This window comes from Boleophthalmus pectinirostris, unplaced genomic scaffold, assembly GCF_026225935.1.
Source record: "Boleophthalmus pectinirostris isolate CB_2022bp ecotype Guang Dong unplaced genomic scaffold, ASM2622593v1 HiC_scaffold_18, whole genome shotgun sequence".
NCBI lineage: Eukaryota > Metazoa > Chordata > Actinopteri > Gobiiformes > Gobiidae > Boleophthalmus > Boleophthalmus pectinirostris.
This window is the reverse complement of record NW_026571133.1, coordinates 47171387-47195975: the sequence shown is the minus strand read 5'-3', so window position 1 is coordinate 47195975 and position 24589 is coordinate 47171387. Positions and strand designations below refer to the sequence as shown.

The 24589-nt window shown below is 39.4% G+C and overlaps 1 protein-coding gene across 1 annotated transcript in view; it reads right to left on the bottom strand.

The window, feature by feature from the left end:
* Positions 1–13752: 13752 nt before the first annotated feature.
* The window catches only part of akna (AT-hook transcription factor), a 35467-nt gene continuing 24630 nt past the window's right edge, over positions 13753–24589 (bottom strand). The window contains exons 16-28 of the mRNA XM_055153229.1: positions 24490–24551; positions 23986–24126; positions 23394–23745; positions 22810–22916; positions 21825–22042; positions 19881–20010; positions 17465–17578; positions 16354–16490; positions 16192–16269; positions 15690–15776; positions 15528–15605; positions 15093–15174; positions 13753–14751 (exon numbers count right to left, since the gene is read on the bottom strand). Of these exons, the coding sequence (XP_055009204.1) occupies positions 14499–14751; positions 15093–15174; positions 15528–15605; positions 15690–15776; positions 16192–16269; positions 16354–16490; positions 17465–17578; positions 19881–20010; positions 21825–22042; positions 22810–22916; positions 23394–23745; positions 23986–24126; positions 24490–24551 (1839 nt within the window). The 3' untranslated portion in view covers positions 13753–14498. The remainder of the gene's footprint in view (positions 14752–15092; positions 15175–15527; positions 15606–15689; positions 15777–16191; positions 16270–16353; positions 16491–17464; positions 17579–19880; positions 20011–21824; positions 22043–22809; positions 22917–23393; positions 23746–23985; positions 24127–24489; positions 24552–24589) is intronic.

Here is a 24589-nt window from a genome sequence, read left to right as displayed (position 1 = left end):
GCCAGCTAAAAACCCTCCAATCACTGCTCTCCTCCTTGGCTTAACCCCACCCACCCTCACCAATAAACCCCGCCCCCCCACGCCCCTACCCCTAAAAGGCCCCTCGTTATTCGTGTATGCATCTTGCTTGAGAAGAAAAAAACGTCGTCATAACTGTAAAAGATAAAAAAATATATACTGATATAAAAACGTGTCAGAGAATTGCAAGTTAAATGGATGCAACAATGATCACAACCTGAGGCCATTGAAAACTATCGTACCAAATTGTAAGACTTATTTATTTTTTCTCGGTTTAACTTTTTGGCGTGAACTTTTTCGCAGAGACTTGGAGGAGAGACGTTCCGAGAGTTCGATGTTGTAAAATATATCATATCGATGAAAACATGCAATATATAAATCTATATTTCATCCGAGAGTTCCGCCCCCTTCCCCCCTTTGTCGAGGTGTTCTATCCAGTAGCATGCTTGGAATCGTTTGGACTGTTGCCGTGTTCGTATCCGGGTGTCCTGGGAAATGCAAAAGTTGAAAAATTTGTTGTGTTGAAAATTCCCGCCGAAAATTGACGTTCCGAGTGTTGGATTTCCTATATGCAATTTTAGATTTGGATGATGGAACGTTGTCCAAAAAGGTCCCAAAAAATTCAGGAATAGAGGAAATTTATCGTACATTTTTAAGTTTTAGCTCTAGTTTAGACGACGCTGCACTGCAAAAAAGAATAGCGAGTTGAAATGACTTAACTGGAAATTTTGAGTAGTTTGAACTAGATTATTTAATTAATTTGATCGAGAATATTTTACATTTTTAAATGATTATAAAATAGTATGACTGGTTTAACTTTTAGCACATATTTATTCCTTATTTATTCCAAAATTATCTAGCAGTGGAATTAGAAAATGTCTCTTTAAAAATCAACTTGAAAAACTTGCTGGAAAAAAAAAACAACAACATGAGGATATTTTCCAAAAAAATCCTAGGTGTATTAAAAAAATATACACATTTTTCTAATTACTCAAAACAGTATAAATAATTAGATTTTATTTTATTTTTTTAAACTAGCCATTCTTTTTTGCAGCGCATACATAGACCGTATATGGGGCTAACCGTGTCCGTTCAACACTTCGGAAACCTCAACTTTCAGCGGGATTCTTTTATGAAACGCTTGTCTAATCAGCAGCCAACCACGCTCTGTAAAGTCAAGACTGTATAGTATTGTCTCCCTATTTTTCATTTCAAAAAAATCTTCAAACGTAAATGTATACGGGCCCGTGCTTGCTAATCGTTAGGGCCGCCATATTTGGGACTTTGTTTGACCGGACCATGCACTCTAGTGTCGTGTGTATACCCTTCGTTGCCGTTTTAGCGTCTCAATGTTGACTGGTGATTTTTTCGGACTGTGAAGTAGTGATGTTTTACTTTCAAAAGCGCTCATGTGAAGCTAGCTAATATGTTGTGATGTAGCCGTAGCTTAGTTTGGGAATAAAAAAAATATCAATAAATAGGCCAATAACTTATTCTTTACCTCTGGTGCAATGTAGACCCCACAACGGTGAATGGCTTTGCGAAAATTGACCTTTTACTTTCCCCTGGCCAAACGAGTTGTACTTTTGCACTATCCGCGTTTGTTTTCTGTGCTGGACGCTTGGATTGCGTTGATCTTTTGGGTTGTTTTCGGGGTTCGCTGTGTGTCGCATAGGGCTGACTCCACACACTGACGAGAGGGAACGCTCAGCTCTGTTGGGGTTGTATGTTTGCGAGTGTTGAAGCACAAACAATACTTCCATGTGTACTACATGTATAAGGCTGTCAATAAATTGGCTTCCATAACCTCACTGGCTCCACTTCCTATCACAGGATTTTGTTTGAAGGGACTGTGTGTAAGATCATGGTTTTAAATGACATCAGTTTGACCAAAAGTAGGGTGACCAGATTTTCAAAATAAAAACTCGGACAACAATAAAACTGTGAATCGAAAATTGTTCTGCACTCAGCCCATTTATGACAAACATGTGTCCATGTAGTCACAATCAGAGTATCATTCATTCATTCATTCGTTTTTCAAAATAAAACCTAAAATAAGAAAATGAAAAAACAACTGTTTGCCTCTAAAACCAAAATTAAAAAATAGATATTGATTTGTTTTTTGTTTGTTGATTTGTCAGGACTGAACCAGGTCCGAGACCAGACCAGAACGTGACTGAGAATGGGAACAGGACCAGGACTGAGACTGGGACTGAGGCCGGGACTGAGGCCGAGACTGAGGCCTGGACTGAGGCCGGGACCAGACCATGATTGAGACCGGGACTGAGACTGGGAGCAGACAGGGACCAGACCAGGACTGAGACCGGGACTGAGACCGGGAACAGGACCAGGACTGAGATGGGGACTGAGGCTAGGACCAGACCTGTTTTAGTCCTGTTTTAGTCCTGGTTTAGCCCAAAATGTGAAACAGGAAAATACCACTGTGTAATCCATTTATTTCAACAAAGTAACTGTAATCCAATTACCACTCATTGAAACAGTAACTGTAACTGAATACAGTTACTCATCATTTGTACTCTGACTACGTAACTCCAGTACATGTAATCTGTTACTCCACAACACTGGCTAATTATGTGTTGTTGTTATTATTATTACTATTAGCTGCAATAGTTGTTGAGGCTGTGTGGTAGACGATACGCACACAAGACAATAATGAAAGGTTGAAATTTATTTCCAAAAAAAACCAAAAAAAAAACAATAAGGCCTGCCACTGGTTGTAAACATTAAACAACAGCCTCTCGTCAAAAACACCCCTGAACAACATCACTGAAAGAAGCAATCGGGCAAGAAAGAGCCACACGTCGGACAACACCAGGGCCAACTGTGACAGCCCAGAAACCGTTAGACACACATTGTTGTCATGCAGCACCTACAGCAGTGAGAGGAGGCAGCTCTACAAGGAGCTAGCGGACCTGGGACTTGTAACCTTTTCGCTCAAAGCTATTCTTTCTTCGGAAAACAGTTTAGTAGATTTAGCTCTGTTAAACTTTCTTCGCCGCTCCGGCCTTTATCTGACAATCTAATATCTTTTAACGACGGTGGAGGGCAGCATTGCGCACTGTAGCGTGTAGCCTGCCGGAAACTATTAGAAGAAGAAGAAGAACCAGGTCTGTAGTGAGCGTGGTATGCGAGGGCACGCCGTCTACACACTTCTCCTGATATGAGATATTTAAAAAAATAATAATAATAAAAAATGGTGGTATAATTTTTGGGAGGGGCACCAAAGCCAAAATGATAAATATAAATTATGAATAGTTTGGTTACTAGTGGCTGAACTATATAAGAGCACAATGAACAGCCACGCGAAACCTTCGCAACAACACAACGTAACACGCTGCTCACACCTAGACCCAACAACGTCAATAAAACTACAACAAAATAAGAGGCTCTGGTCACAACATGAACACACAGCATCAGCGCCGCTCCTACAGCACACGACAGAACAACCGGAGCAGCTTCACCGCACCCACCAGCTCATTTACGCACTATTAAACTATTAACACTATTTATCTGTGACGCTCCATCTTCAGATTTGCCCCAAACTAATGAAAACAAGCCTCTTACCTTCTCCAGAGACTGAAGCAGAGTGTTTCCTCGATCCACTGTCCTATTGGTTCTGTCTCCAAAAGTCTATTGTCCAATATGAAGAGATGAAACTGGTCCAAATCCCGGTCCAGTCAGGTCCGTGACGCGAGGTCCGGGAGCCGAATGCACGAGCGGTTGTAAAACTAAAACTTAATCCCACTTGCTACTTAAATCTGAAAGTTACACCAGTCCATATTAGCACACCCAGAAACGAGCGGGCAAAGGTGGATAGACATAGGCTGCGTTCAGACTGCAGCCTGAAGTGACCCAAATCCAATTTTTTGGCTTCTATGTGACCTGTATCTGATCTTTTAGTGACAGTCTGAACGGCACAGATCCGAATTTTCCAAATGCGACCCAGGCCACTTGGATATGTGGTCCTGAATCCGATGCATATCCGATCTTTTGACATGCGACTTCAGTCTGAACGGCCAACGAACGACTGAAGCAGGCGGAAACCGGAACTGTAAAATCGCCAGGTGCTCAATGCTCGCGACCATATTTGGACAACTTCCGTAAACACAGAGCACGCTTTTTTTTTCTTTTTTTCTCAAAAATGTATTTATTAAATGACAAATCGCAATACAGAAAATAACATAACAATATACACATATGATAACAAATAGAATGCCAGGGGGAGGCATACATGTAAGAAAACCTTAATCGCCACTGTTACATTGTAAAAAAAAAAATTCATAGACATACAACTCTCATAAATCAATACAGCTTTTTTGTTTACACTTTTAGAGACAGAAGATAAGTATAATTCTAATTGCTTAATTAAAACAGGAAAAAATAAAGAACTGTGTGAGAATTTACATTTGTGAATATAAAATTTGCCAAATATAACAATTAAATTACTTACCATTCTTTTATTTGAGTCTAAATTCTTTTCATGTACACCAAAAATAATATGTTCAAATTTTAATGAAAAATTAGGGTCTATATGATCTTTAATAAATTTTAAGCAGTCTTTCCAAAATGTTTTAGTAATAGTGCATTTCCAAAAAAGATGACTGATTGTTTCGGGATATTCTTTACAAAATGTGCAGTTAGGATTAATTGTTTTAATATATTTTAGCATAAATTGGTTAGTAGGGTAAATTTTGTGCATAAGTTTAAAGGAGACATCCCTCATCTTATTATTTATCATACATTTTTGATTAACAGTCCATCCTTTCTTCCATATAGAGTCAGGGACAAAATTTCTCCAGTAAAATCTGGCAGAGGGCACAGAGGTAATCTCTTGTTGGAACAGAGCACGTATTTTCTGATTGTTCCTACGAGCACGCCTAAAACAAACTTTTCCTATGATGGTGTCAGATACAGAGTGAGCACACATTTTTATCAAAAACAACAACATCAAAGACAATGGCATATTCCCGAAGAGTTACAGAAAGATTGTATTTAAAATTGAATTCATTGTACCTCAGTAAATGTCCATTACTGTCAAAAAACTGACCCACCAAAAGGATGTTTTTGTCAAACCAGTGAGGATAAAATAATGATTTGTTTTTATAGTATGTACTTATTATTCCATATAAAAAAAATTATGAGGGGAAAAGTTATGTTTGTATATAAGTGCCCATGCTAATAGAGTCTGCCTGTGGAATGCTGATAGTTTTACAGGAATTTTGTCAGGATTATAATTACAAAGGAGAAGAAAATTAAGACCACCCATATTTGAGAAGATGTAGTGAGGAAATATATTCCAAATGGAGGTTGGATTTTTTAGGTAAGATTTAATCCAAATTTATTTTAAACGTATTATTTAGAGTTGTAAAATCAAGAAAATTCAGTCCTCCATTTTCATAGGAGTTCATTAAGACAGATTTTCTTAGATAATGTATACGATTTTTCCATATGAAATTATATAAAATTTGGTCTATTGATTTGAGTGTCTGATTGCCCACATACAGGGATAGTGCAGCATAAGTGAGTCGAGAAATCCCCTCTGCCTTAGATAATAATATTCTACCTTTCAAACTTAAGTCTCTTTGGAGCCATAAATTAAAACGTTTTTTGGCCTTATCAATTAATGGATTGAAATTCATTAAAGTTCTCTCTGTTTCATTTTTAGAAATAATAATGCCTAAGTATGTTACACTGTTTTGACTGGAATTTTACAGATGGATCCTAAAGCGCATTTTTTTACTGGGAGAAGCTCACATTTCTTAATATTAAGATGAAGCCCTGAAACATTAGAGAAAGTTTGTAATAGGTTTAAAGCACAAGAAATTTGGCTGCTGTCTCTCAAAAACAGAGTGGTATCATTGGCTAACTGACTTATCAAAATTTCTTTGCCAAAAACTGAAATGCCTTTTAATTGGTTCATAGTTATGTAGTCGGCGAGGGTTTGGGTAGCTAACAGGAACAGATATGGTGAGATAGGACAGCCCTGTCGTATACCTCTGTTAATGCTGAAACGAGGAGAAGTACCACATTTTAATTTTACTGAACAGTTGGCATTGTTGTATAATAATTTTATTGTATTGCAGAAGAAGGGTCCAAAACCAAATTTACGAAGGCAGCTGAAGATAAAATTATGACTAACAGAATCAAAGGCCTTGTAGAAGTCTAAGAAGAGGATAAAACTTTCATCAGGTATTAAATGAGAATAATCTAAGATATCAAGAACAAGCCTAATATTATTTGAGATGTGTCTATTTTGCACGAACCCAGACTGTGTCTCTGCTATGATAGAGTCCAATACAGATTTTAATCGTCGAGCAAAAACTGAGGCAAAGATTTTGTAATCATTATTCAGTAGTCAAATAGGACGCCAATTATCAATGTTAAGAATGTCTTTTTTAGGTTTTGGTATCAAGGTGATTACCCCTTGGTTTAATGTCGGAGGAAGTGTGCCCTGGTCAAGACTTTCTGAAAATACTTTTGATAAAAAGGGAGCAATTTGGTCACTAAATTGTTTATAGAACTCCCCTGTTAATCCATCTGAGCCGGGCGATTTATTGTTTTTCAATTTGCTTATTGAGGTGATTATTTCATTAACAGAAACAGGGGAGTCACAAATATCACGGTCAGAAGGTTGAATTGGTTGAGAATCAATATTATTTAGAAACAAATCAGGTCTTCCAGACATCTCATTGGGAGCATATAGCTTGCTGTAAAATGTACTAACAAATTTAGCGATTTTGAGGGGGTCTGAAGTTACTTGGCCATCAATGTTTAATTGCTGTAATGTGTTTGATTTGGCACGATGCTTTTGTAATTGAAAGAAATAGGAAGAATTATTTTCACCCTCTTCTAACCATTTTAATCGAGATCTTACAAAGGCACCTTCAGCTCGATGTTTATAAAGGTCATCTAATTTATTCTGCAAAGAAGCTAAACTAATTTTATCTTCCTCTGCGAGATCTGCTGGACTTATTGTGGATAATGTCACAATGTCACGGATAATTTTATCCTCTTCTGCCCTCTTGTGTTTATTTAAGTCAGAACTAAATTTTCTTAGATATTTCGCTATTTCATATTAAAAAAATTCCCAGTTTTTGTTGTAACAATTCTCAATTTTAGCTTTATTAAAGTAGTAAGAGACAGTTTCGTAATTCTTACGTTGCACAATATCAAGTCTGAGTAAAGAATTGTTCAGGATACAGTAGGCTTTCTTGGTTTGGGAGTTACTTTCAGATAATGTAATAGTAATGTGGATTGCTTTATGGTCAGTGAGGGGAGAAGGGAGGATATCAATATTAACATCTTCTGTATTTAGACAATCAGACACCAGCCAGTAGTCGGTTGGATATAAGCTTATTGTGACAATATAGAACAAAAAACTCGGACCACAATACAAATACCTGAACAATAAATGGTCAATCTTCTGCAAAAGTGCATGTTGTATACATTTGTTTAAATCAGTTCCCGGGAAGGCTGACTTCTTTGCTGCTGATGTAAGCGCGGGGACCCACGTAGTAGGCGATTTTCCCCTCTCGTCTGGCCGCCTGGATCACCGGCCACAACGCTGCTCTTCTCTCGCGGTCCGCTGGACACAGATCTTCCGTGAAGTAAAGATGGCGCTCCTTCAGGAAAGAGCTGTTTTTCGCGGCTTTCCACACTGCATCTCGGTAAGTTCTGGACGAGAACCGTAGAATGATTCCTCTCGGTTTGTTCTCATTCTCCCTCATTTTCCCTAAGCGGTGTACTATATCAATCACATCTGGAAGCTTTTGTTTACCCTCAGGGAAAACACTCTGGCAAATTCGGATGGTGTCTTTCTTTACCTCTTCTTTAATCACAGTCTCTGGTACCCCGTAAAGTTTCAGATTCCAGCGTCTGGAGTAGCGTTCAGATTCAACAAGTCGTTCTTGTAGTTGGAGGATAGTGGCGCCATCTTTGCGTGTGTTACTTTCAATCACATCAACTCTTTGTTTTACGTCTTTAATTTGATCAAAGGCAAAGTCAACGGACTTCTTAAGACCCTCAATACTGACGGTGTTAGCATTGATCAGTTTTTCCAAGTCATCAAAACGGGTGTTAATCAGATTTGATAGAATACCAGTCACATCTTGATCACCGCCATAGCCTCTTTTTCCGTCATCTCCAGGAGTTGCTAGCAGTGCTTTTTTAGGAGCTGGTTCTTTGCAAGGGGTCCCTTCGACTGAAAGAGGAAGATGTGGGAATTCTTCTTCTCCGAGGATCATGTCTTTGTCGTCGGGTATTTTGACATAATCATGTTCTGCGCTGGTTGTGGCGGTGCAGTTGGTAGTGTCATCCATAACAGGAGTAGTAGCCAGTTTTTTTTTTTCTCTTTAGAGGTTCTTTTTCTATCCCTCGAAAACATTGGATCATCAGAGAGTGTTCCGGCAGTTGATGAGCAGTAAAGAACTAAGTGTGGCGTGCAATAAAGTGTTTTTTCCCCAAAAATATGCAAGTTTGGCGCAACCGGTTGAAAAGGAGCATCCACTCAAACCGCCATCTTGGCCCTCTTCCAAACACAGAGCACGCTCGCTGCGGTTGACGCATGGGGTTGACGTCATCGTGTCCTCCAGTGCGCATGCGGGACACTTTCGGCCCGTTTACCGTTCACACTGAAGTCACAGACAAGTCGCATTTAATTGGAAATGTGAACGACCTCGCAAAAACATCGGATTTCACAAAAAAATCGGAATTGAGCATTAAGCCCTGCAGTCACGGCCCTCAAATTCCCCACCTTGCCAACACCGTAAACATGTTGAAATAAAATATAGCTTTTACTGATAACAATTGTCATTCTGATTTATTCTGAATTACAGAAACACTGGACATGATGGTACAATTTGAAGTTTTGGTTTTCAAGATTATCCAAACTGAAAGCAGCAGCAGAAGAAAAACCTCATATGACTCTTATTTGGGCCTCAGTGGTGATATCCAGCTGGTTTAAACCTAAAACGCCTCCCTCTGATCTGAATGGTCACTACCTAAACCCCAACACCTGCATCAATCCTGAGTCAGTGCTAGTGCAGATTCTGCAGCTCAGGTAGGAAATTCTGGAGGTTCCGAGCTTCACATGAGGCCTGAACATTTACAGATTGGCCACCGTGTTTTTATAGACTCTATTCATGCTTACGTCACAAACCAGGAAGACGTCTGCAAACATGCAATGACAACTTCAAGTGACATTACTGACACTGGGCTCGCCGACCGACTGTGATCAAACCCATTGAAGTAAATGTGCTCAGCAGTAAAATGAAGACTGTATACGTATGTGCTGTTTAAAATCATCTGGAATTTGGTGTATTTGGCCGGTTCGCTCAGAGTTGCGTGTCAGTAGGGAAATGATGAAAACTGAAGTATGGTTGTAATTAGGGATGTAACAATAACTGAAATATCATGATATTGTATCGTCAAAGTTCTCACAATAATATCGTGGACCATCACAATATACCGAATTACAAGTCTCTTTGCTTAAATGAAAAATTTTGGTGCCGCAATAGCTAAAAAAAAAGACAGGAACTACATAGACCATGATCCTTTGCTCCATTTCAGCACAGACTACAAGAAGAAATAACAGTTCTAACACTTTTAAGTCTTAGTTCTTTGGATTAAGTCTTGTCAAGGCATTTTAAGAAGAAAAAGTAGGATATTAACAGTTTGTTAATCTCCACAAAATATCACAATAAATATCGTACTGTGAGATGTGTATTGTGAAAATATTATACTGAGAGATTTGGTGATTGTTACATCCCTAATCATGAGCCTCCCCACCATATCATGAGCTTTCCCACGATATCGCAGTAAATATCATACCGTGAGGTTCATACCGTGATCACGGTATACGTATCGTATTGTGAGACTTGGGTATCGTTACACCCCTAGTTGTAACTATTGATGAGCCGAACATAACGGAACGCTACGATGACATGGAGATGAAGAAAACTGAGCCATTTTCTAATTTTTCCTAGATTTTCAGACTTACTACCGCAAACAGAGCCCGTCGGAAGTTGTCATCGCATGTTTTCAAACGTCGTCCTGGTTTGTGACGTAAGTGTGAATAGTCTATTGGCACAGTGAACCAAGTGTAGTGACTGGAGTAGGTTCTTTATGGGATACTGCAGAAACCTCCATTCAACAGATCTTGAATCAATCACAACCGACAACAGTGAACATTAGTACAAAAGATTTTTATTTAAACACATCAAAAGAAAAAATACAATAGCTTGTAAAACATGAAATGATGGTAAAAATACAATATAAACAACAATATAAAAACATACAGACAGGAAGTGTTTAGTTTATAATATAAATATCATCTGCATAGAGAAACAACTTCTGTTCTCTGCCATCCACTTGAATCTGCACTTTTTTTTTTTAGGGCCAGTGGCTCTAGAAATATTGTGAAAAGCAATGGGGATAAACTGCAACCTTGCCTCACTCTTCTGGAGAGATAAACAAAAAATCTGATACCAGCCCATTAGACAGAACTGCAGCCTTTAGACTGGAATATATGGTTTTCACCCAGTTATAAAATGTAGGCCCAAAACCAAACTTATTGAGGACTGCCTTAAGAAAACCCCATTCTAGACAATTGAATGGCTTCTCTGCATCCAGGGAGAAGGCATTCGATTGTCAACTGGGTTCCTACTAGTTTTACTTTTGTGCAGAATATGGACAAGTCGTCTCATGTTGTCTTGAGAACATCTGGTCTTAATGAAGCCAACTTGGTCTCCATGAATGATCGATGGTTGTATTTTTTCTAGCCGTGAAGCTAATATTTTAGTCAAAATTCATCTACTCCCAGATGTAATTTGCTGGGTCTGAGATGTCTCTCTATTTTTTAGCGATTAAAGATATTAGTGACTCATTAAATGAACTCGGTAATAAACCTGTATCATATGCTTCCAGATAAACCTTGTGTAAAACTGGCCTCAAAATATCAACATACTTTTGATAATACTCAATCGGAAAGCCATCCATACCTGGTGACTTTCTATTTTTCACTGATGATATTGCTGCCCTAATTTTCCCTTTTGTTACAGATGCCTCCACCCTCTATTTTTGAGCTGTTGTGTTGGAAAGTTTAGGCCTGAGAAAAAAATGTATCATTGTCAGTCTCATTAATAATGCCAGATGATCTATATTATAGATCATGTTTGAAAGAAAACTAACCTTGCATCGCATGAATCGTCGCAAGTTGAGGGACTATTTTCTCCTATCAGTCCACCGCTGCCAAACTTTCTATCAGGAAGTACAACTCACTGCTGCTGCTCACACAAAAATCTTTCAAATGTGAGTTTGGTTTTACTTCTAAAATTATTCTATCAACACAGACACATGGACAGTCTGGTGTAATAATAGATTTGTTTCAGGTGTTTTGTGGAGTGGGTAAGACTGTTTTTAGTGGCAGGAGAACTATGACCATTGACATGCACTAACCTAGCAATAGTGACCTCTGCAAATACAAGGACAGGATGGAATATTTCAAAAAGTGTCTCTACACGTCTCCAACACTCTGGCTCACTAGGAAATGAGGTCCTATTTCCAAAAATCCGAATTGCCTAGGGATACCTAGGCAATGTGCATACAGGCAATGTGAGAATAATATGCAAGACAAAATCTTGGCCCATATACAGCTGCTGTCTGAACAAACAACTCAAAAATAAACAAAACAAACACTTCTCGGCTTAACCACGCCGAACAATGAAAACTCCCCATAACTTGCACATCCCATCTTGAACCTTGGTTTGGGTTCCCTTAATTTACTCTGTCTGTGAGACTAGCTCTAGGTAAGTGACAGCCCCATCATCACCAACTTTACAATGTTCACAGATGCATACACTTCTTTCGTCCCGCAGACTTTTAAGCTGAATGTGACATGAAGGTTTTCTTCTGGCCATTCTATGTAAACATTAGCGTGGCTAGATAGACCATCTTGTGTTTCACTCAGAGCTCATGGAGACACTTCCATGCCAGGCCAAAGGCTTTCCTCTTTTCTGCCAACTCCTTTGTGACATCCTCAAAGACTGAAAGCCTGGTGCCCTCCCAATCAACTCCCTGCTTCTCTCTGGCGATCTACAATACCTTCTCTCTCGCAGAAGAATGTAGAAAAAGGACAAGCACCATCCTCTGAGGTTTGGTAGGATCTGGAACAGGTGCATCAAGGTCTCGATGAGCTCGTTCAATTTCAAAGATACTTGCGTCCGCAAGTATCTTCTCCACATATTGGGATATTTTCCCCGACTCAGTCCCTCTTTAAGACCAAAAATATGGATGTTATTCCTCCGGCTTTGGTTCTCCCAATCCTCCTCTCGTGACCACAGTGCCTCAACTTTCTTGTCACATTTATCCAACTTGATCTGAACTTGTTTGTCAACATCCTCCAGGTCTGATATTACGCTATCCCATCCGTATTTGAATGCTCTCCACCGAGCCCTTAAGGTCTTCGTTTGTCTTTTTAATTGTGGTCACATACATCGCCACATTCGTCAGGATGGTAGTCATCTTCATCTCCTCAGATAATGCAAGGTTTTCAGATTTTTCATTCTCGTCCGGTATATTGTCGACTTCTTCCACCCCAGGCAGCAGCTTGTTTCTTAATAGTTAGTCTCGTAGTAGTTGCTCCTTTAAAAAAAGGTGTTTTACTGCTACCTAACATCTTCAGATATTAAGGAGGTTTCAGGAGCTCGTCTGATGTGCGGCCATTCCTCTCCTGACTCCTTTGCGGGTAATTATTAATTATTGTATTAGTACAGATTTAAAGGACCCATATTACACAGTTTTCTCTGTTACTTTTCTTTATCATAAAATAGCTGGAGTTGTGTTTTGTTTTATTTACACATTAACACACAAACCCTGCAGATTTAGACTTTCTTCTCTCAAACAGAAAACACTGTTCTACCTTGTGATGTCATGTGGTAATACAGGAAGTGCTCCACTGTCTTTTTAAACTCCGTACACCTTCACTGGAATAATTTGGATTATTTCAGGCCTGGAATTGCAAATCTCTTCTGAACTAAAGGTAAAAGAGTAGCTGTTAACTTTAAAACTAGCACATGGTGGAACAGAGCATTTTGAGTTTTGGAGATGTAGACAGACTAATAATAAAGAGTTACTCAGATGTGTGTGAATAAAACAAAACTTCAACTCCAGGTCTGTTTTGGAGGAGGTAACAACATGTCAATTATAACACGTCTTAAAGCTCTCGTGAATCCATTTTGTGTAATACATAAAAACTGAATCACCTGCTTGTCTCCATGGAGATAAAGAAGATTAATGCCATACTGAGGGACATTCAATGGAGATGAGCAGAAAAGTTACATGGATTTTGGGATATTTCTCATGAAAAGTGATGCACAATTCTGACAGAGGAACACCACATTTTACTGTCAGTCTGAAAACAGTTTTTGTTAAAGTGCTTATGACAGATTTTCATGTTTTCCTAATTCTGACTGGATTTGATGGATAATACCTGTGGTCAATATTTGTCATAATTTCACATCAGTTCAGTGGCAGTTTGAGAAGAAAAGTAAAGTAGAAAACAAAAACTCTTGGTCTGAAAAAATAACCTAATAACATAAAAGTAGAAAACAAAAATAAAAAATACAGGAAGTAGCTGTGAGTTCTAAAACACAATCCCTCTCCCTATGTCATCAACTCCATCCAACCTGCACAACCTGAGACAATTTATGCACAAGGAAGCATTTTTCTGACATTTTAATCTTTCATTTAACAAATAAGGGTTATATTTTACTTTAAATTGCCTAATCAGAACTATTACCGTATTTTCCGCACTATAGGGCGCACTTAAAAGCCTTTAATTCAATCAAAAAATGACTGCGCGCCTTTATAATCCAGAGCACCTTATATATGAATTTCCTGGGGTGTCTTAGTACGACTTTAGTAAACTACAAAGCCGCACCACTTGCAGCATTACGGCTCCCGTAGTCAGTCCTGTGAGTCATCTCACACAGTATTTTTTTTATGCTTTACAACTGAACAAAGTTGAGAGTTATTGTGAACGCGTTAAATAAAGTTTAACTGACTTATCTAACTGTTGTGTTTTGTTTAATGCACCTTATAGTCCGGTGCAGTTTATATGTGAATAAAGTTCGAAAATAGACCATTGAATAACAGTGCACCTTATAATCCAGAGCGCCTTATAGTGTGGAAAATACGGTATGTAATTTAGATGTTTTGGCCCTTTGTTTTCATTATGGTTGCTTGGTAACAGTTATGGAATTACCTCTACACGTCATATCTGCTGCCCATGTCCAACCAGGAAGTAATGTCATAAACTTCACCAAAAATACAAAACAAGAAAAGATCAGGCCAGATTAACCTGTCATATGCGCTTCAACTTTGCAATAGTAAAGTTGGAACCAAAAGTCCCACTAAATATAATAATTTTACACCTGTTTTATTCATTCTCCACATCCCGGGTGTCAGCGTGTGTGGGCGAGTGTGTGCTGGTACTGCAGGCCTGATGCCAGTGTGTGGACCATGTGTCTGGACGTGTTCTTCATGCTCCGGGCAGCTCTCAGGGCTCTGCTCAGGGGCTCGTCCAGAGAAGAGAGTCCGTCTGCGGGCACGCGGCGGCTCGCCCTCCCCTCTCTGGACCTCTGGAGCCTGGGACGGTCCTCGCTCTGAGAGGGGAGCAGGACGGGTGGAGGAGGAAGAGGAGGAAGGGAGTACAGCCTGAAGTGGACACACACACACACACACGTGATTTAAAATACATGATCTGATTCAACAATATTATTAAGATTTCAATATCATAAATTAAAAAGTGACAGAAGTAAAGTTAAGTAAAGAAATATGTGTACAAATGAAATGTCCAAGACTTTATATTAGATACAAAATGATGTCAGTATCTCAGAATCTCAGGACATTTCATAAACAGCTCAACAGTGACATTAAGTCAGATGTTTTAACGTCAGCTCATATGTCTCTTAGTGTTACTGATGTTTTCAGAAATGTCATCAGACAGTTCCATATGTTGTGGAGTTAGTGTGCGTGGTATAGAGTGTAGCACTTACAGCAGAGGATGAGCACACACAGACACATGGGGCCCTCTGTCTGTGGAGGGGACAGTGTGAGGGTCTCTGGGACTGCAGCAGTCTACAAACACAAAACTCATCACTTATTTAGGCCACATTCAAACAGGATTTTAAAATCTCACATTCAGAGGAATCCTTGTCCCAGAGGAAGTTTCAGCTTCCTGTTATATGAAACATTTTGAGGAGCTTTTTTCCCCATTATAAAAGATATTTAGTTTTAATTGTTAATCCTTAATATTTCATCATTTTAAAACCCATGGATTGCTGTGTTTAATGGTAGGTGAAATGGCATCACCTGAAGGTAACCTACACAGGCACAGGGAGAACATGCAAACTCCACACAGAAAGTCAAACCCAAGGACCTTCTCTCAAGTGTGAAACACTATGCCAGTGTCATAATAACAGAACACTTACCCAGAGCTGGCTGTGCTGCTCCACACAGTGTGCTGTGGTGACAGTGAGCTGAGGATGTGTCGTCTTTAAGAACTCCATCTAAGAGAGGACAAAAAACAAACAGGTTTGTATAATAAATCACAGGTCTAGAAGTACGACTGTGAGCTCAGAAGTGTCACATACCAGTACACCTGCCTCTCCACAGACACTCAGCACTTACAGGAGCTCTGCTGTCTCTGTCTGCTCCCTCTGGTTTCCCTGAGCTTTGTCCTGGAGTAGAAAACACACTAGTTTAAATGTGCTCTGATCTAATAACAGGGCTTATGTCAAGTGCACATGGGACAGTTTCACTTGTGTTACTTTTTAATAAGACTAGGTGTAATTGTACAGGGGTTGTCAAGGGTTGTCAGTATTGAAAATCATAAACTAGTCAAGACTAATACTATGATCAAAACTAGACACTCATTTGAGCAGGTTCTGAACAGACACATTCACAGGACAGAAATGAACCTTTCCTGAATAACTTTAGGATGATCAGAACAGAGCTTATAGACTATTGTACACCCTGGACCACTATGGAACCTCTCTGGACGACACATGGTAATAAAAAAGAGAGTACTATGGTTTAATGTTGAAAATCACATTCTAGTAATGCCCATAACCATGAGAACAAAGTGGCCCTCACTGAGGTATGGTGTGTGTAGAGTCTGTGGGTGTGCGCAGGGCTCAGCAGAGGTCTGGGTCAGTCTGGACACTTGAAAACCTGGAACAATATAACAACTTTTATCAGGCCTTCTTGTAAAATAATAATGGAAAATGTTTTTCCCAGCGAAAAGCCTGGACTCACAGCTGTCCGTCTGGGAAAGTTTGCTGAGCACTGCCCTCGTGTGGTCAGTCTGCCTCTTTACAGATGCCCTGTCCTCTTCTACAGATGTCATCTTTCTGTCTCTCCTGTCCCTGTGAGCGGTCTTTTGTCGATCAGACCTGAGGAGGAGACCACAACTTCAACATCTGGTCATCAAAATATACTGTGGAACAAAAATAAATGTAAAAATGCTGTTGAGACGAGAGAAAAAAATAATCTAGTTTAAAGTACATATGACGGGTTTTCATGTTTTCCTAATTCTGACTTGGTTTAGTATGATAGTACCTGTGCTAAATATTTATCATCAGTTAAAGCATCAGTTTATGGGAAAGAGTAAAAGAGTAAAATTGAGAATTACAGGAAGTCGAAATGCTGAACAAATTTATGCACAAGGAAAACTTTGAACCAAACTAAGGTGTTTGTCAAATAAAAAAAAAAGAAGGAAATTATGGTTTGCAAAATGGTTACTTTTAAACAAATGTATGAACTTTATTATTAAAGTTTTTTTGTGACAATGAGTCTTTAATATCAACTTATAATAAACCAACCAATGTATTATTTATAAACCTTCAATCTCCTGTCAAAATCATTCCAGAATATGTTCAAAATCCGAAATAGTCAGTGAGAAATGAGCTCAGCGTTACGGCCATATTTATCAAAATAAAAAAATCTGAATAAACATTATGAAATGTTGTGTATATTTGTTAAAGGGATGGACCACTGGAACAAACTGTACAGAAAACCTAAAATTGTGCACCACTCTGTTCCATTTTAAAAAGAAGTTTAAATATTTAACTCTGGGCAAATACATGAATTAAGAGACTTAGTTTGTGCTGTAGTACTTTGTTGTACTGTTACTTATTTGTTTGTTTCCTCTTGCTGTATTTATGAAGATTAACTGGTTTCAGATGATGCTATGACAAAGGAATAATGGGTAAAGGTGTAAAAAGCTCAAACTTCAGCCTCCACCTTTTTAGTCTGTGTATGTTAAATATGACTGTCTGTGGAAAAAAGTCAGAAAATACCCGTGATCCAAACAAATGAATCAATCAGTATTGTCTATGTAAAACAGTTCTATTACACCGAGCCAGACCTGCGGACAGGAGTGGAGGTACAGGGGGGGCTTCTGTCTGCTCTGTCCCTCATGAACAGCTCCACGTGGTCCCTCAGACGCCCAACCTCAGCCTGCAGCTCGTGGAACGCCTCTCTGAAAACACACAAGACATACAGTATAATATCAGGGCTGTGTGATATATCGCAATCAAATCCAAATCACAATTGAGTAGGTGCAATTATGAAATCACAACTAAAGAAAAATTACAAAAAAACTTTTTCAGGAGCTTGTGATCAGTCCGAGCCCCCAAAAAGAAAATCATATTTTACAGATTACAAGCTGCAAGTCGTGAAATCTGCAGCTGAAAACGGTAATCGAGCAACAGAAAGAAAGCTTGGAGTGAAAGAGAAACTTGTGACACAGGGAGGATGCACCATGAAACGTTCCTGAAGTCATTGGATGGATGGACAAAGTCTGGACTTCAGTGACACCGAAACCATCCTGTCGGGATTCAGAAAGACCTGAATAATTCTAACTGGAACTGATGCTGAATCTGACGACAGCGACACAGAAGAGGAAGAGACGCTCTGTTTACCTCCGGAGGTCGAGGCCGAGTTGCTCAGAAGTGACACCAAGGATGAAGAATTGAATGGATTTAGTGATTTGGAGTGAGATGGAGAGTTTGGTAAACTTGTTCTGTTCTGTTGTTTATGTTATAGTTTATCTGATGAACGGTTCATATGTGACGTTAACAGTCTGTTGTTCTCTTCTATTGTTATTACAAGAACTTGACTTTACACAGGAAATGTTGGTTCCTCGTCTCTCGTCATCTTATAATATAAATTCCCCCAAAAAGTGTGACTTAATAATATTGCATCAGTTTTATATAGTGCTTATTTGGACACTGAAAGACACTTTACAGAGCATTATCCATTCACTCCATATCTGGAGATGGTAAGCTACTGCTGTAGCCACAGCTGCCCTGGGGCAGACTGACAGAAGCGAGGCTGCCAATCTGCACCATCGGCCCCTCCAACCACCATCATCACTTACTCACACACCACTTTCATATTAGACAATGAGAGGGAAGTGTCTAGCCTAAGGACACAACAACAGTTTTACACAACTGGAGCCCTCCTGTGGCTCCTGATTTTCCCACTGGTCTCCCATCCAAGTACTAACCAGGCCCGGCCTTGCTTAGCTTCTGAGATCTGACCAGATCAGGCTTTGACAAGCTGGAATGGCCACGACTTATAGTCGGGTGCAACTTATATATGTTTTTTCTTCTTTATTACACATTTCTTGACTGGTGCGACTTGTACTCCGGAGGAACTTATAGTCTTTACAATGCTGTAATCTATAGAGAAGTCTGGCTCTTGCCTGAATCTGGAGTATGACACCAGCACAAAGGATGAACAAATATATTGAAATATTGATATATCATATAATTTAATGTGATGATACAGTATCGATATCGTAGGCTGCTGTATCGATATATCTCCAAGAGTATTTTTTAGTAAATTTTACTGTATTATTTTGTTACAGTGCTACAGTTTTGTTGCTTGTTCAGAGGAAGGAAATGTGTTTATGCAACATTTTCACTGTTTTGATGATTAAATGTTTGTGTTTCATATTGACTTTGCACAAGAAGTGGTTCAACAAAAACTTTTAGTATCACAATCATGATTTAGCCATTTTTTATTGAACCACACTGAATCAATTGGAAATGTATCATATCGAATCGAAAGCTCTCTGTATCGAGATATGTATTGTATCATGTCCTGTATCATATTGGCAACTTCTTAATGATATCCACCCCTAATAATCACATTCTACAATCTGAAAACCACAGATATTTGAAAGCAAATAGAAAAATAGCAATTTGATTTTGCTCTAAAATCATGCAGATTATATCTGTTGTGGTTTTAAAAAGCTGTTGTTGAGTTATAAGTGATGAACGCACTGCAAAAGTGAGGAGTTAGAATCTACTGCACAACATGCCATTCCAATACTCACTCATAACTGCGCAGGCTCGGCTTCTGGAATCAAGTACACACATAACATGTGTTCAAAGGATAGACTGACAGGTGGACTAACCAATCAGAAAACACATGGTCCCTCAGGGAATTTAAGAATTACACAAAGCTGACTCACGTTAACTTTTAGTCATGTTGGAATCTCCTCAAAAGCACAGCTGGACTTGTGTTTTATTTCATTCACATGTTTGAGTAACTCTTTATTTTTTGTCAGTCTACTCTACATCTATCTACAGGAAGTGCTCCACTGTGTTTTTAAATAAATTTTAAATAAATGTATTTGGTTAATTTCAACCCTGGAATTCACAATCTCTACTGAACGAAAGGTCAAATGTAGATGATTTAACTTGAAAATCACAAGCTAAAGAAGTGCACAAGGCTCTAAAACAAACGTCATGGTAAAGCTAGGATCCACTCACCCGTGCCTTGCCCCTCGACCAGTGTTTGGGGCTTTCAGAGGGTCACCGTGGCAACTGTGGGAGGGGCCACACGGGGAGAGGGAGGAGCCAGAGGAGAGGTCACTGTGGTCCTCTTCAGACACACTGCAGCCTGTGAAGAGACGGAGGTTAAGAACTAAACCATCTATAAATGCATTAGTCTTGGTTCAGACGAGAGATGCCCTGATCCAGCGTTTTCAGTTCTGATACCGATTTCGATACTAAAGCTTCAAATATCAGCTGATACCTGATACTCATCAAAACCAATGCAGAGACTGAAAATTCTATTCAATTCCTTGAAACAACAATACAAGAAGACAGAACTGATTTAAATGTGTTATGTAGCTGTTATTTATCCTCAAGTAACGGCACCTCTGTATAAAAAAAAGTTCATTAGATTGATTTGTTTACTGTGTGCCACTAATATGAGCACAACTTTTAATTCACATAAACTATTTTAAATGTGTTTCATGTATTTATAGTGTGACCAGATTTTCAAAATTTCAAACTGGGTTGGAATGGTTGATATTAATAAAATTGTGAAAAGAGTGAAAAGATGTGTGCATTCTAGTGTCAGTCCTGATCTAAGGGGCTTCTGTTGCTGCATTTTTTGCTTTATGGTCATTTGCAAACATAGTTTTCTGTATTTTGGCGAAGCAAATGATAATTTATGGTCCTTTACTTTTGGCGGGGATCAGATTAGTCAAAAATTTGTTATGTCTCGTTTTAAGACCTCGTTTAGACCTGATGTAGTACTGGTTTAATCTTAGTTTAGTCCTGGGGTCCGGTCAAGCAGTAATGGAGGGAAACAGGGGCAGATTTTTTACATTCAAATAGCTCTTATTCAGAAATTAGAGGGACTACTGAAATAAATAAGTATTAGAATGTAGGAAAGAGTTAACACTCCAACAGGGTAAAGTTAAACCTGCGATATTCTTTCAAGTTGTTGACAAAAAATGTTAAAACTCATGTCGGTAACGGAGGGAATGAAATATGCAGCACTTTTTGGGCAATAAATACAAACAGCGATAACTCTTGGTTCTCACTTACATATCCTTAACAAACTGGTTTGAATATTTGCTTCATATAGTTTTCTACCATATGGTACAAGATGAGGTTGAAAAACCTCTTACTTTTGGAGTAATGAGATTTTTTATTAAGAAAGGTCATGGTAACAGAGGGAAAAGTAACAGAGGGAAAATTGTGCAAGCAAGTAGAAGGTGCATGATTTTGCATCATTTGTCAGTTTTTGTCTTACGAATACTTTAATATTACTTCAAAATGAAAGGAAACTTTTTCTATAAAATATGTCAGTCCTTCCAAGCTAATTTTTATCATTTTAAATAGGTCTTTGGAATGTGTCTTTTAATAGGTCTTTTAAATAGGTCTTTGAAATGTGGGAAATAATTTTTGTTTCATGTTTCATACATGGTCTGTTTAAAACGTATGGAACTTTAGAACCAAAAATGGTACAGAAAAAACGTCAACAGTTTCATAAACTAGAGTACATATACTATCTGTTGAATACATTTTTATATCAGATGCATAAACTTGAATTTTTGGCCTTGCTGTATACTTTTGCTTGACCGGGCCCCCTGATAGATCAAATTTGTCAAAAATAGGGACACGTGGGACATTTCATGTATAAATCTGGGACAAATCACTGGTTTTGGATAAATCTTCTGGGACAGGGTAGCCTGATTCATCAGCCGGTTTCACTTCGTGGAAACCGTCTGACCTCGCAGCATTAGGATTTGTTGGAACAAACTGTTTTGATCTTTGGAGATTTAGACAGGCTTACTCAAATGTGTGTGAATGAAACAAAACACAACTCCAGGTCTGTTTTTGAGGAGCTAACATGATAACACAGAATAAAGCTCACAAGAGTCCTTTTTGCATAATATAGAACTTTTAAACAGAACTGACTGTGGTTGCTGGAGAGTGTGGACAGGCTGCTCTCTCTGTTCACTGCCCTGAGTGTGTGGCTGTCTCTGGGAAGCTGGTGGCAGGAGGCTGAAGAGGCACGTCTCTTCCCCCCTCTGTGGCTCCTCCGGCTGGGCTTAGCTCTCTCCACCAGCCCCTCTTTGGTCTGTCTGCTCACGGAGGGTCCAGGGGAGGGATGTAGCTGGGGCATGCCTAGAACACTGGAGGAAAACGAACCAAAAAAAAAAGATTTATAGTAAATGGTGTTATGGTGTTATAATAGCATTATCTACTGTTCCTTGTGCTTTCTGGAGCACGTTTAGTACAAACTCGGTTCATTTGCAGCTTTGTGGTAAAAAAAAAAAAAAAAAGTGTGTGTCCAGTCAGTTTTGAGTAGTTGGTGACATCACACAGGACTGTCATGGTTCCAGACATGTGTTTCTGAAATACCAGACTGCAGGGTGAAATTTGAAGTGTGGATACCTGCCAAAAAGCATCCACTTGTGCAAAGCCGCTCAGTCAGACCAACAGATACAGCATGGAAGGAAATCAATGCACTTAATGATCTAATTTCTAATGTACATTATATTATATGTGCATTATATATTATTAGGGTTATATTATTGCACAAGTTATTTATGTAAGCCTTTGACCAGAATAAACAGAACAGCTCAAACATTTGGCCTAAATGAAGAAGAGGGCTGAGGCTGAGAAGTTGAGAAGAGCACCTACGTGAGCTTTACTTCCTGTGATGTCATCAAGTCCACCTGTCCCAAAAGCTGAGAGCTGAGTGTGAGAAAACTTCTCAAGTCCATTCTCTGAGTCTGCTCCCACAAGTCTGTACCTGTGAGTATGAGGCCCCGCCCTTCATCCCCCCTCACTCTCCCCTTTAATCCTCCAGATGTATATATTTTGCAGATCTCCAAAACAATTATATATTTTTAAAAATGCTGACTACCTTTAATTTGAGAATAGTAAAAATCCTTACCCCTGTGGCTCCCTCTGGTAGACAGGACTGGTCGCTGCAGCAGGGGTCAGGCGGCTTCCCTCTGAGCCCACAAAGCCACTGTCTGTGCCCGGAGAGATCAGTCCATCCTGACACACAAAAGTAACAGTGATACTTTTATATTTAACTGCTACATTGGAAAATGATAGTTGTACAAGATCAGTATCTAGTAAGACAATAGCTAGTAAGCTAAACAAATCCAAAATATGATCTGTTTTGAACGGGGTGAGGTCCTCTGTGGGTCAGGAAGGAATTGTTTGAAAACCAAGATTATTCAGTTCCAATAAATTTATGGTCAGATCTATGGCGAGGCAACCCTGCTCACAGTAAGAATGTTTAACCATGAACTATCTGACTATAACAGAGCATTAACTGTGTCCTGTGATTGTGCCTGAGGCAGCCAAAAGAAGAAGTGAGTGGGAAAAAAGTTTGTGTGTGCAAAGTGTGTGCATTTGATTACTGTATAAAATAAGTGTATAAAAGTGTATAAGAGTATAAAATGAGTAGGCCTTAGTTACAAAAAACAACACTTTATTAAAATAGATGACAGTTTATGTTTCTCGCACCCTCTCACTGGGCACTTTGTGATCCGTCCTGTCCGGAGCCTCCCTCAGGCTACTCAGGCTGCTGCTGGGGGACTGTCCCACCTCAGAGCCCCCTCTCCTGGGGAACTGTCCCACCTCAGAGCCCCCTCTGCTGAAGGACTGTTCCACCTCAATTCTCCCTCTCCTGGGGGACTGTCCCAGCTCAGAGCCCCCTCTGCTGGGAGGATGGCTCTGGGTGTGTGGGCCAAAGGCCTCTGCAAATGCCTCATGTCCCACATGAGGCATGCTGGTACTGGGAGAGGGTGGGGGATGATCCTGGGGGAGCTTAGATCTTGCTGGAGGACGACTTGGCTGAGTATTGTAATCTGCTTCCCTGTCATCAAAACAAGAATATAAGAAAAGCATTTTAATTTGGACCAGTATTTAGGGTCAGCAATATTTACAACAATGAACATCTCAAGAAGTTTGGGGATAACCCTGATGGAAATCAGGTGATGTCATTTCACTTGCAGAATTAGAAAACCGGTAGACAGAAATATTGCAGTGAATCATAAAACGTAAAACATTTCAGTTCCCTTCATACAGCCTGGTATGAAATACTGTTAACACTGACCTGTGCAGATCTCTGTAAGGACTCTGGGTGTTGGCTCTAGACAGTGTCCGGGCCTCCTCACACTCACAGTGTGTGACAGAGCGGCCATGACAGGTCAGGTCCCTCACTAAAGGCACAGGGAGGACTCTGATGCTGTGAAACCTGAGGACAACAACTCACTGTGTAAAGAAGCACAAGGAACATGTGTCTCAACAGGTAAGATCAAGGTTGTAAGGTTAGTGATACTTTGCTGTTGATGTGGGTGTGGAGTTGAAGCTAACTGAAGGCACTGTTCTGTCTGAAGCTCTGTTACTCAAGTAGACTTTAATCTGCTTTGTTTTAACACAATCTGACCAGAAAACACTAAAGTAAAATGTGTGCACTGTAACAACTGCATTCTGATGATGTTCTCCATAGACATACATGCTGCCCTCGCCAGTGTGATGACATGTATCAATAGTTACAATTTTCAAATGGTTTATAGAGCAGGTTTTATAAGGGTGTCTTGTGTTTAGTGTCACTCACAGTTGGGTGTAGTCTGAAGTTTGGGGCTTGGGGCTCTTTATGACTGTGGGTGATGGTGGACACTGCAAACACATACATCTTTACTTATTTTTATTTGAAC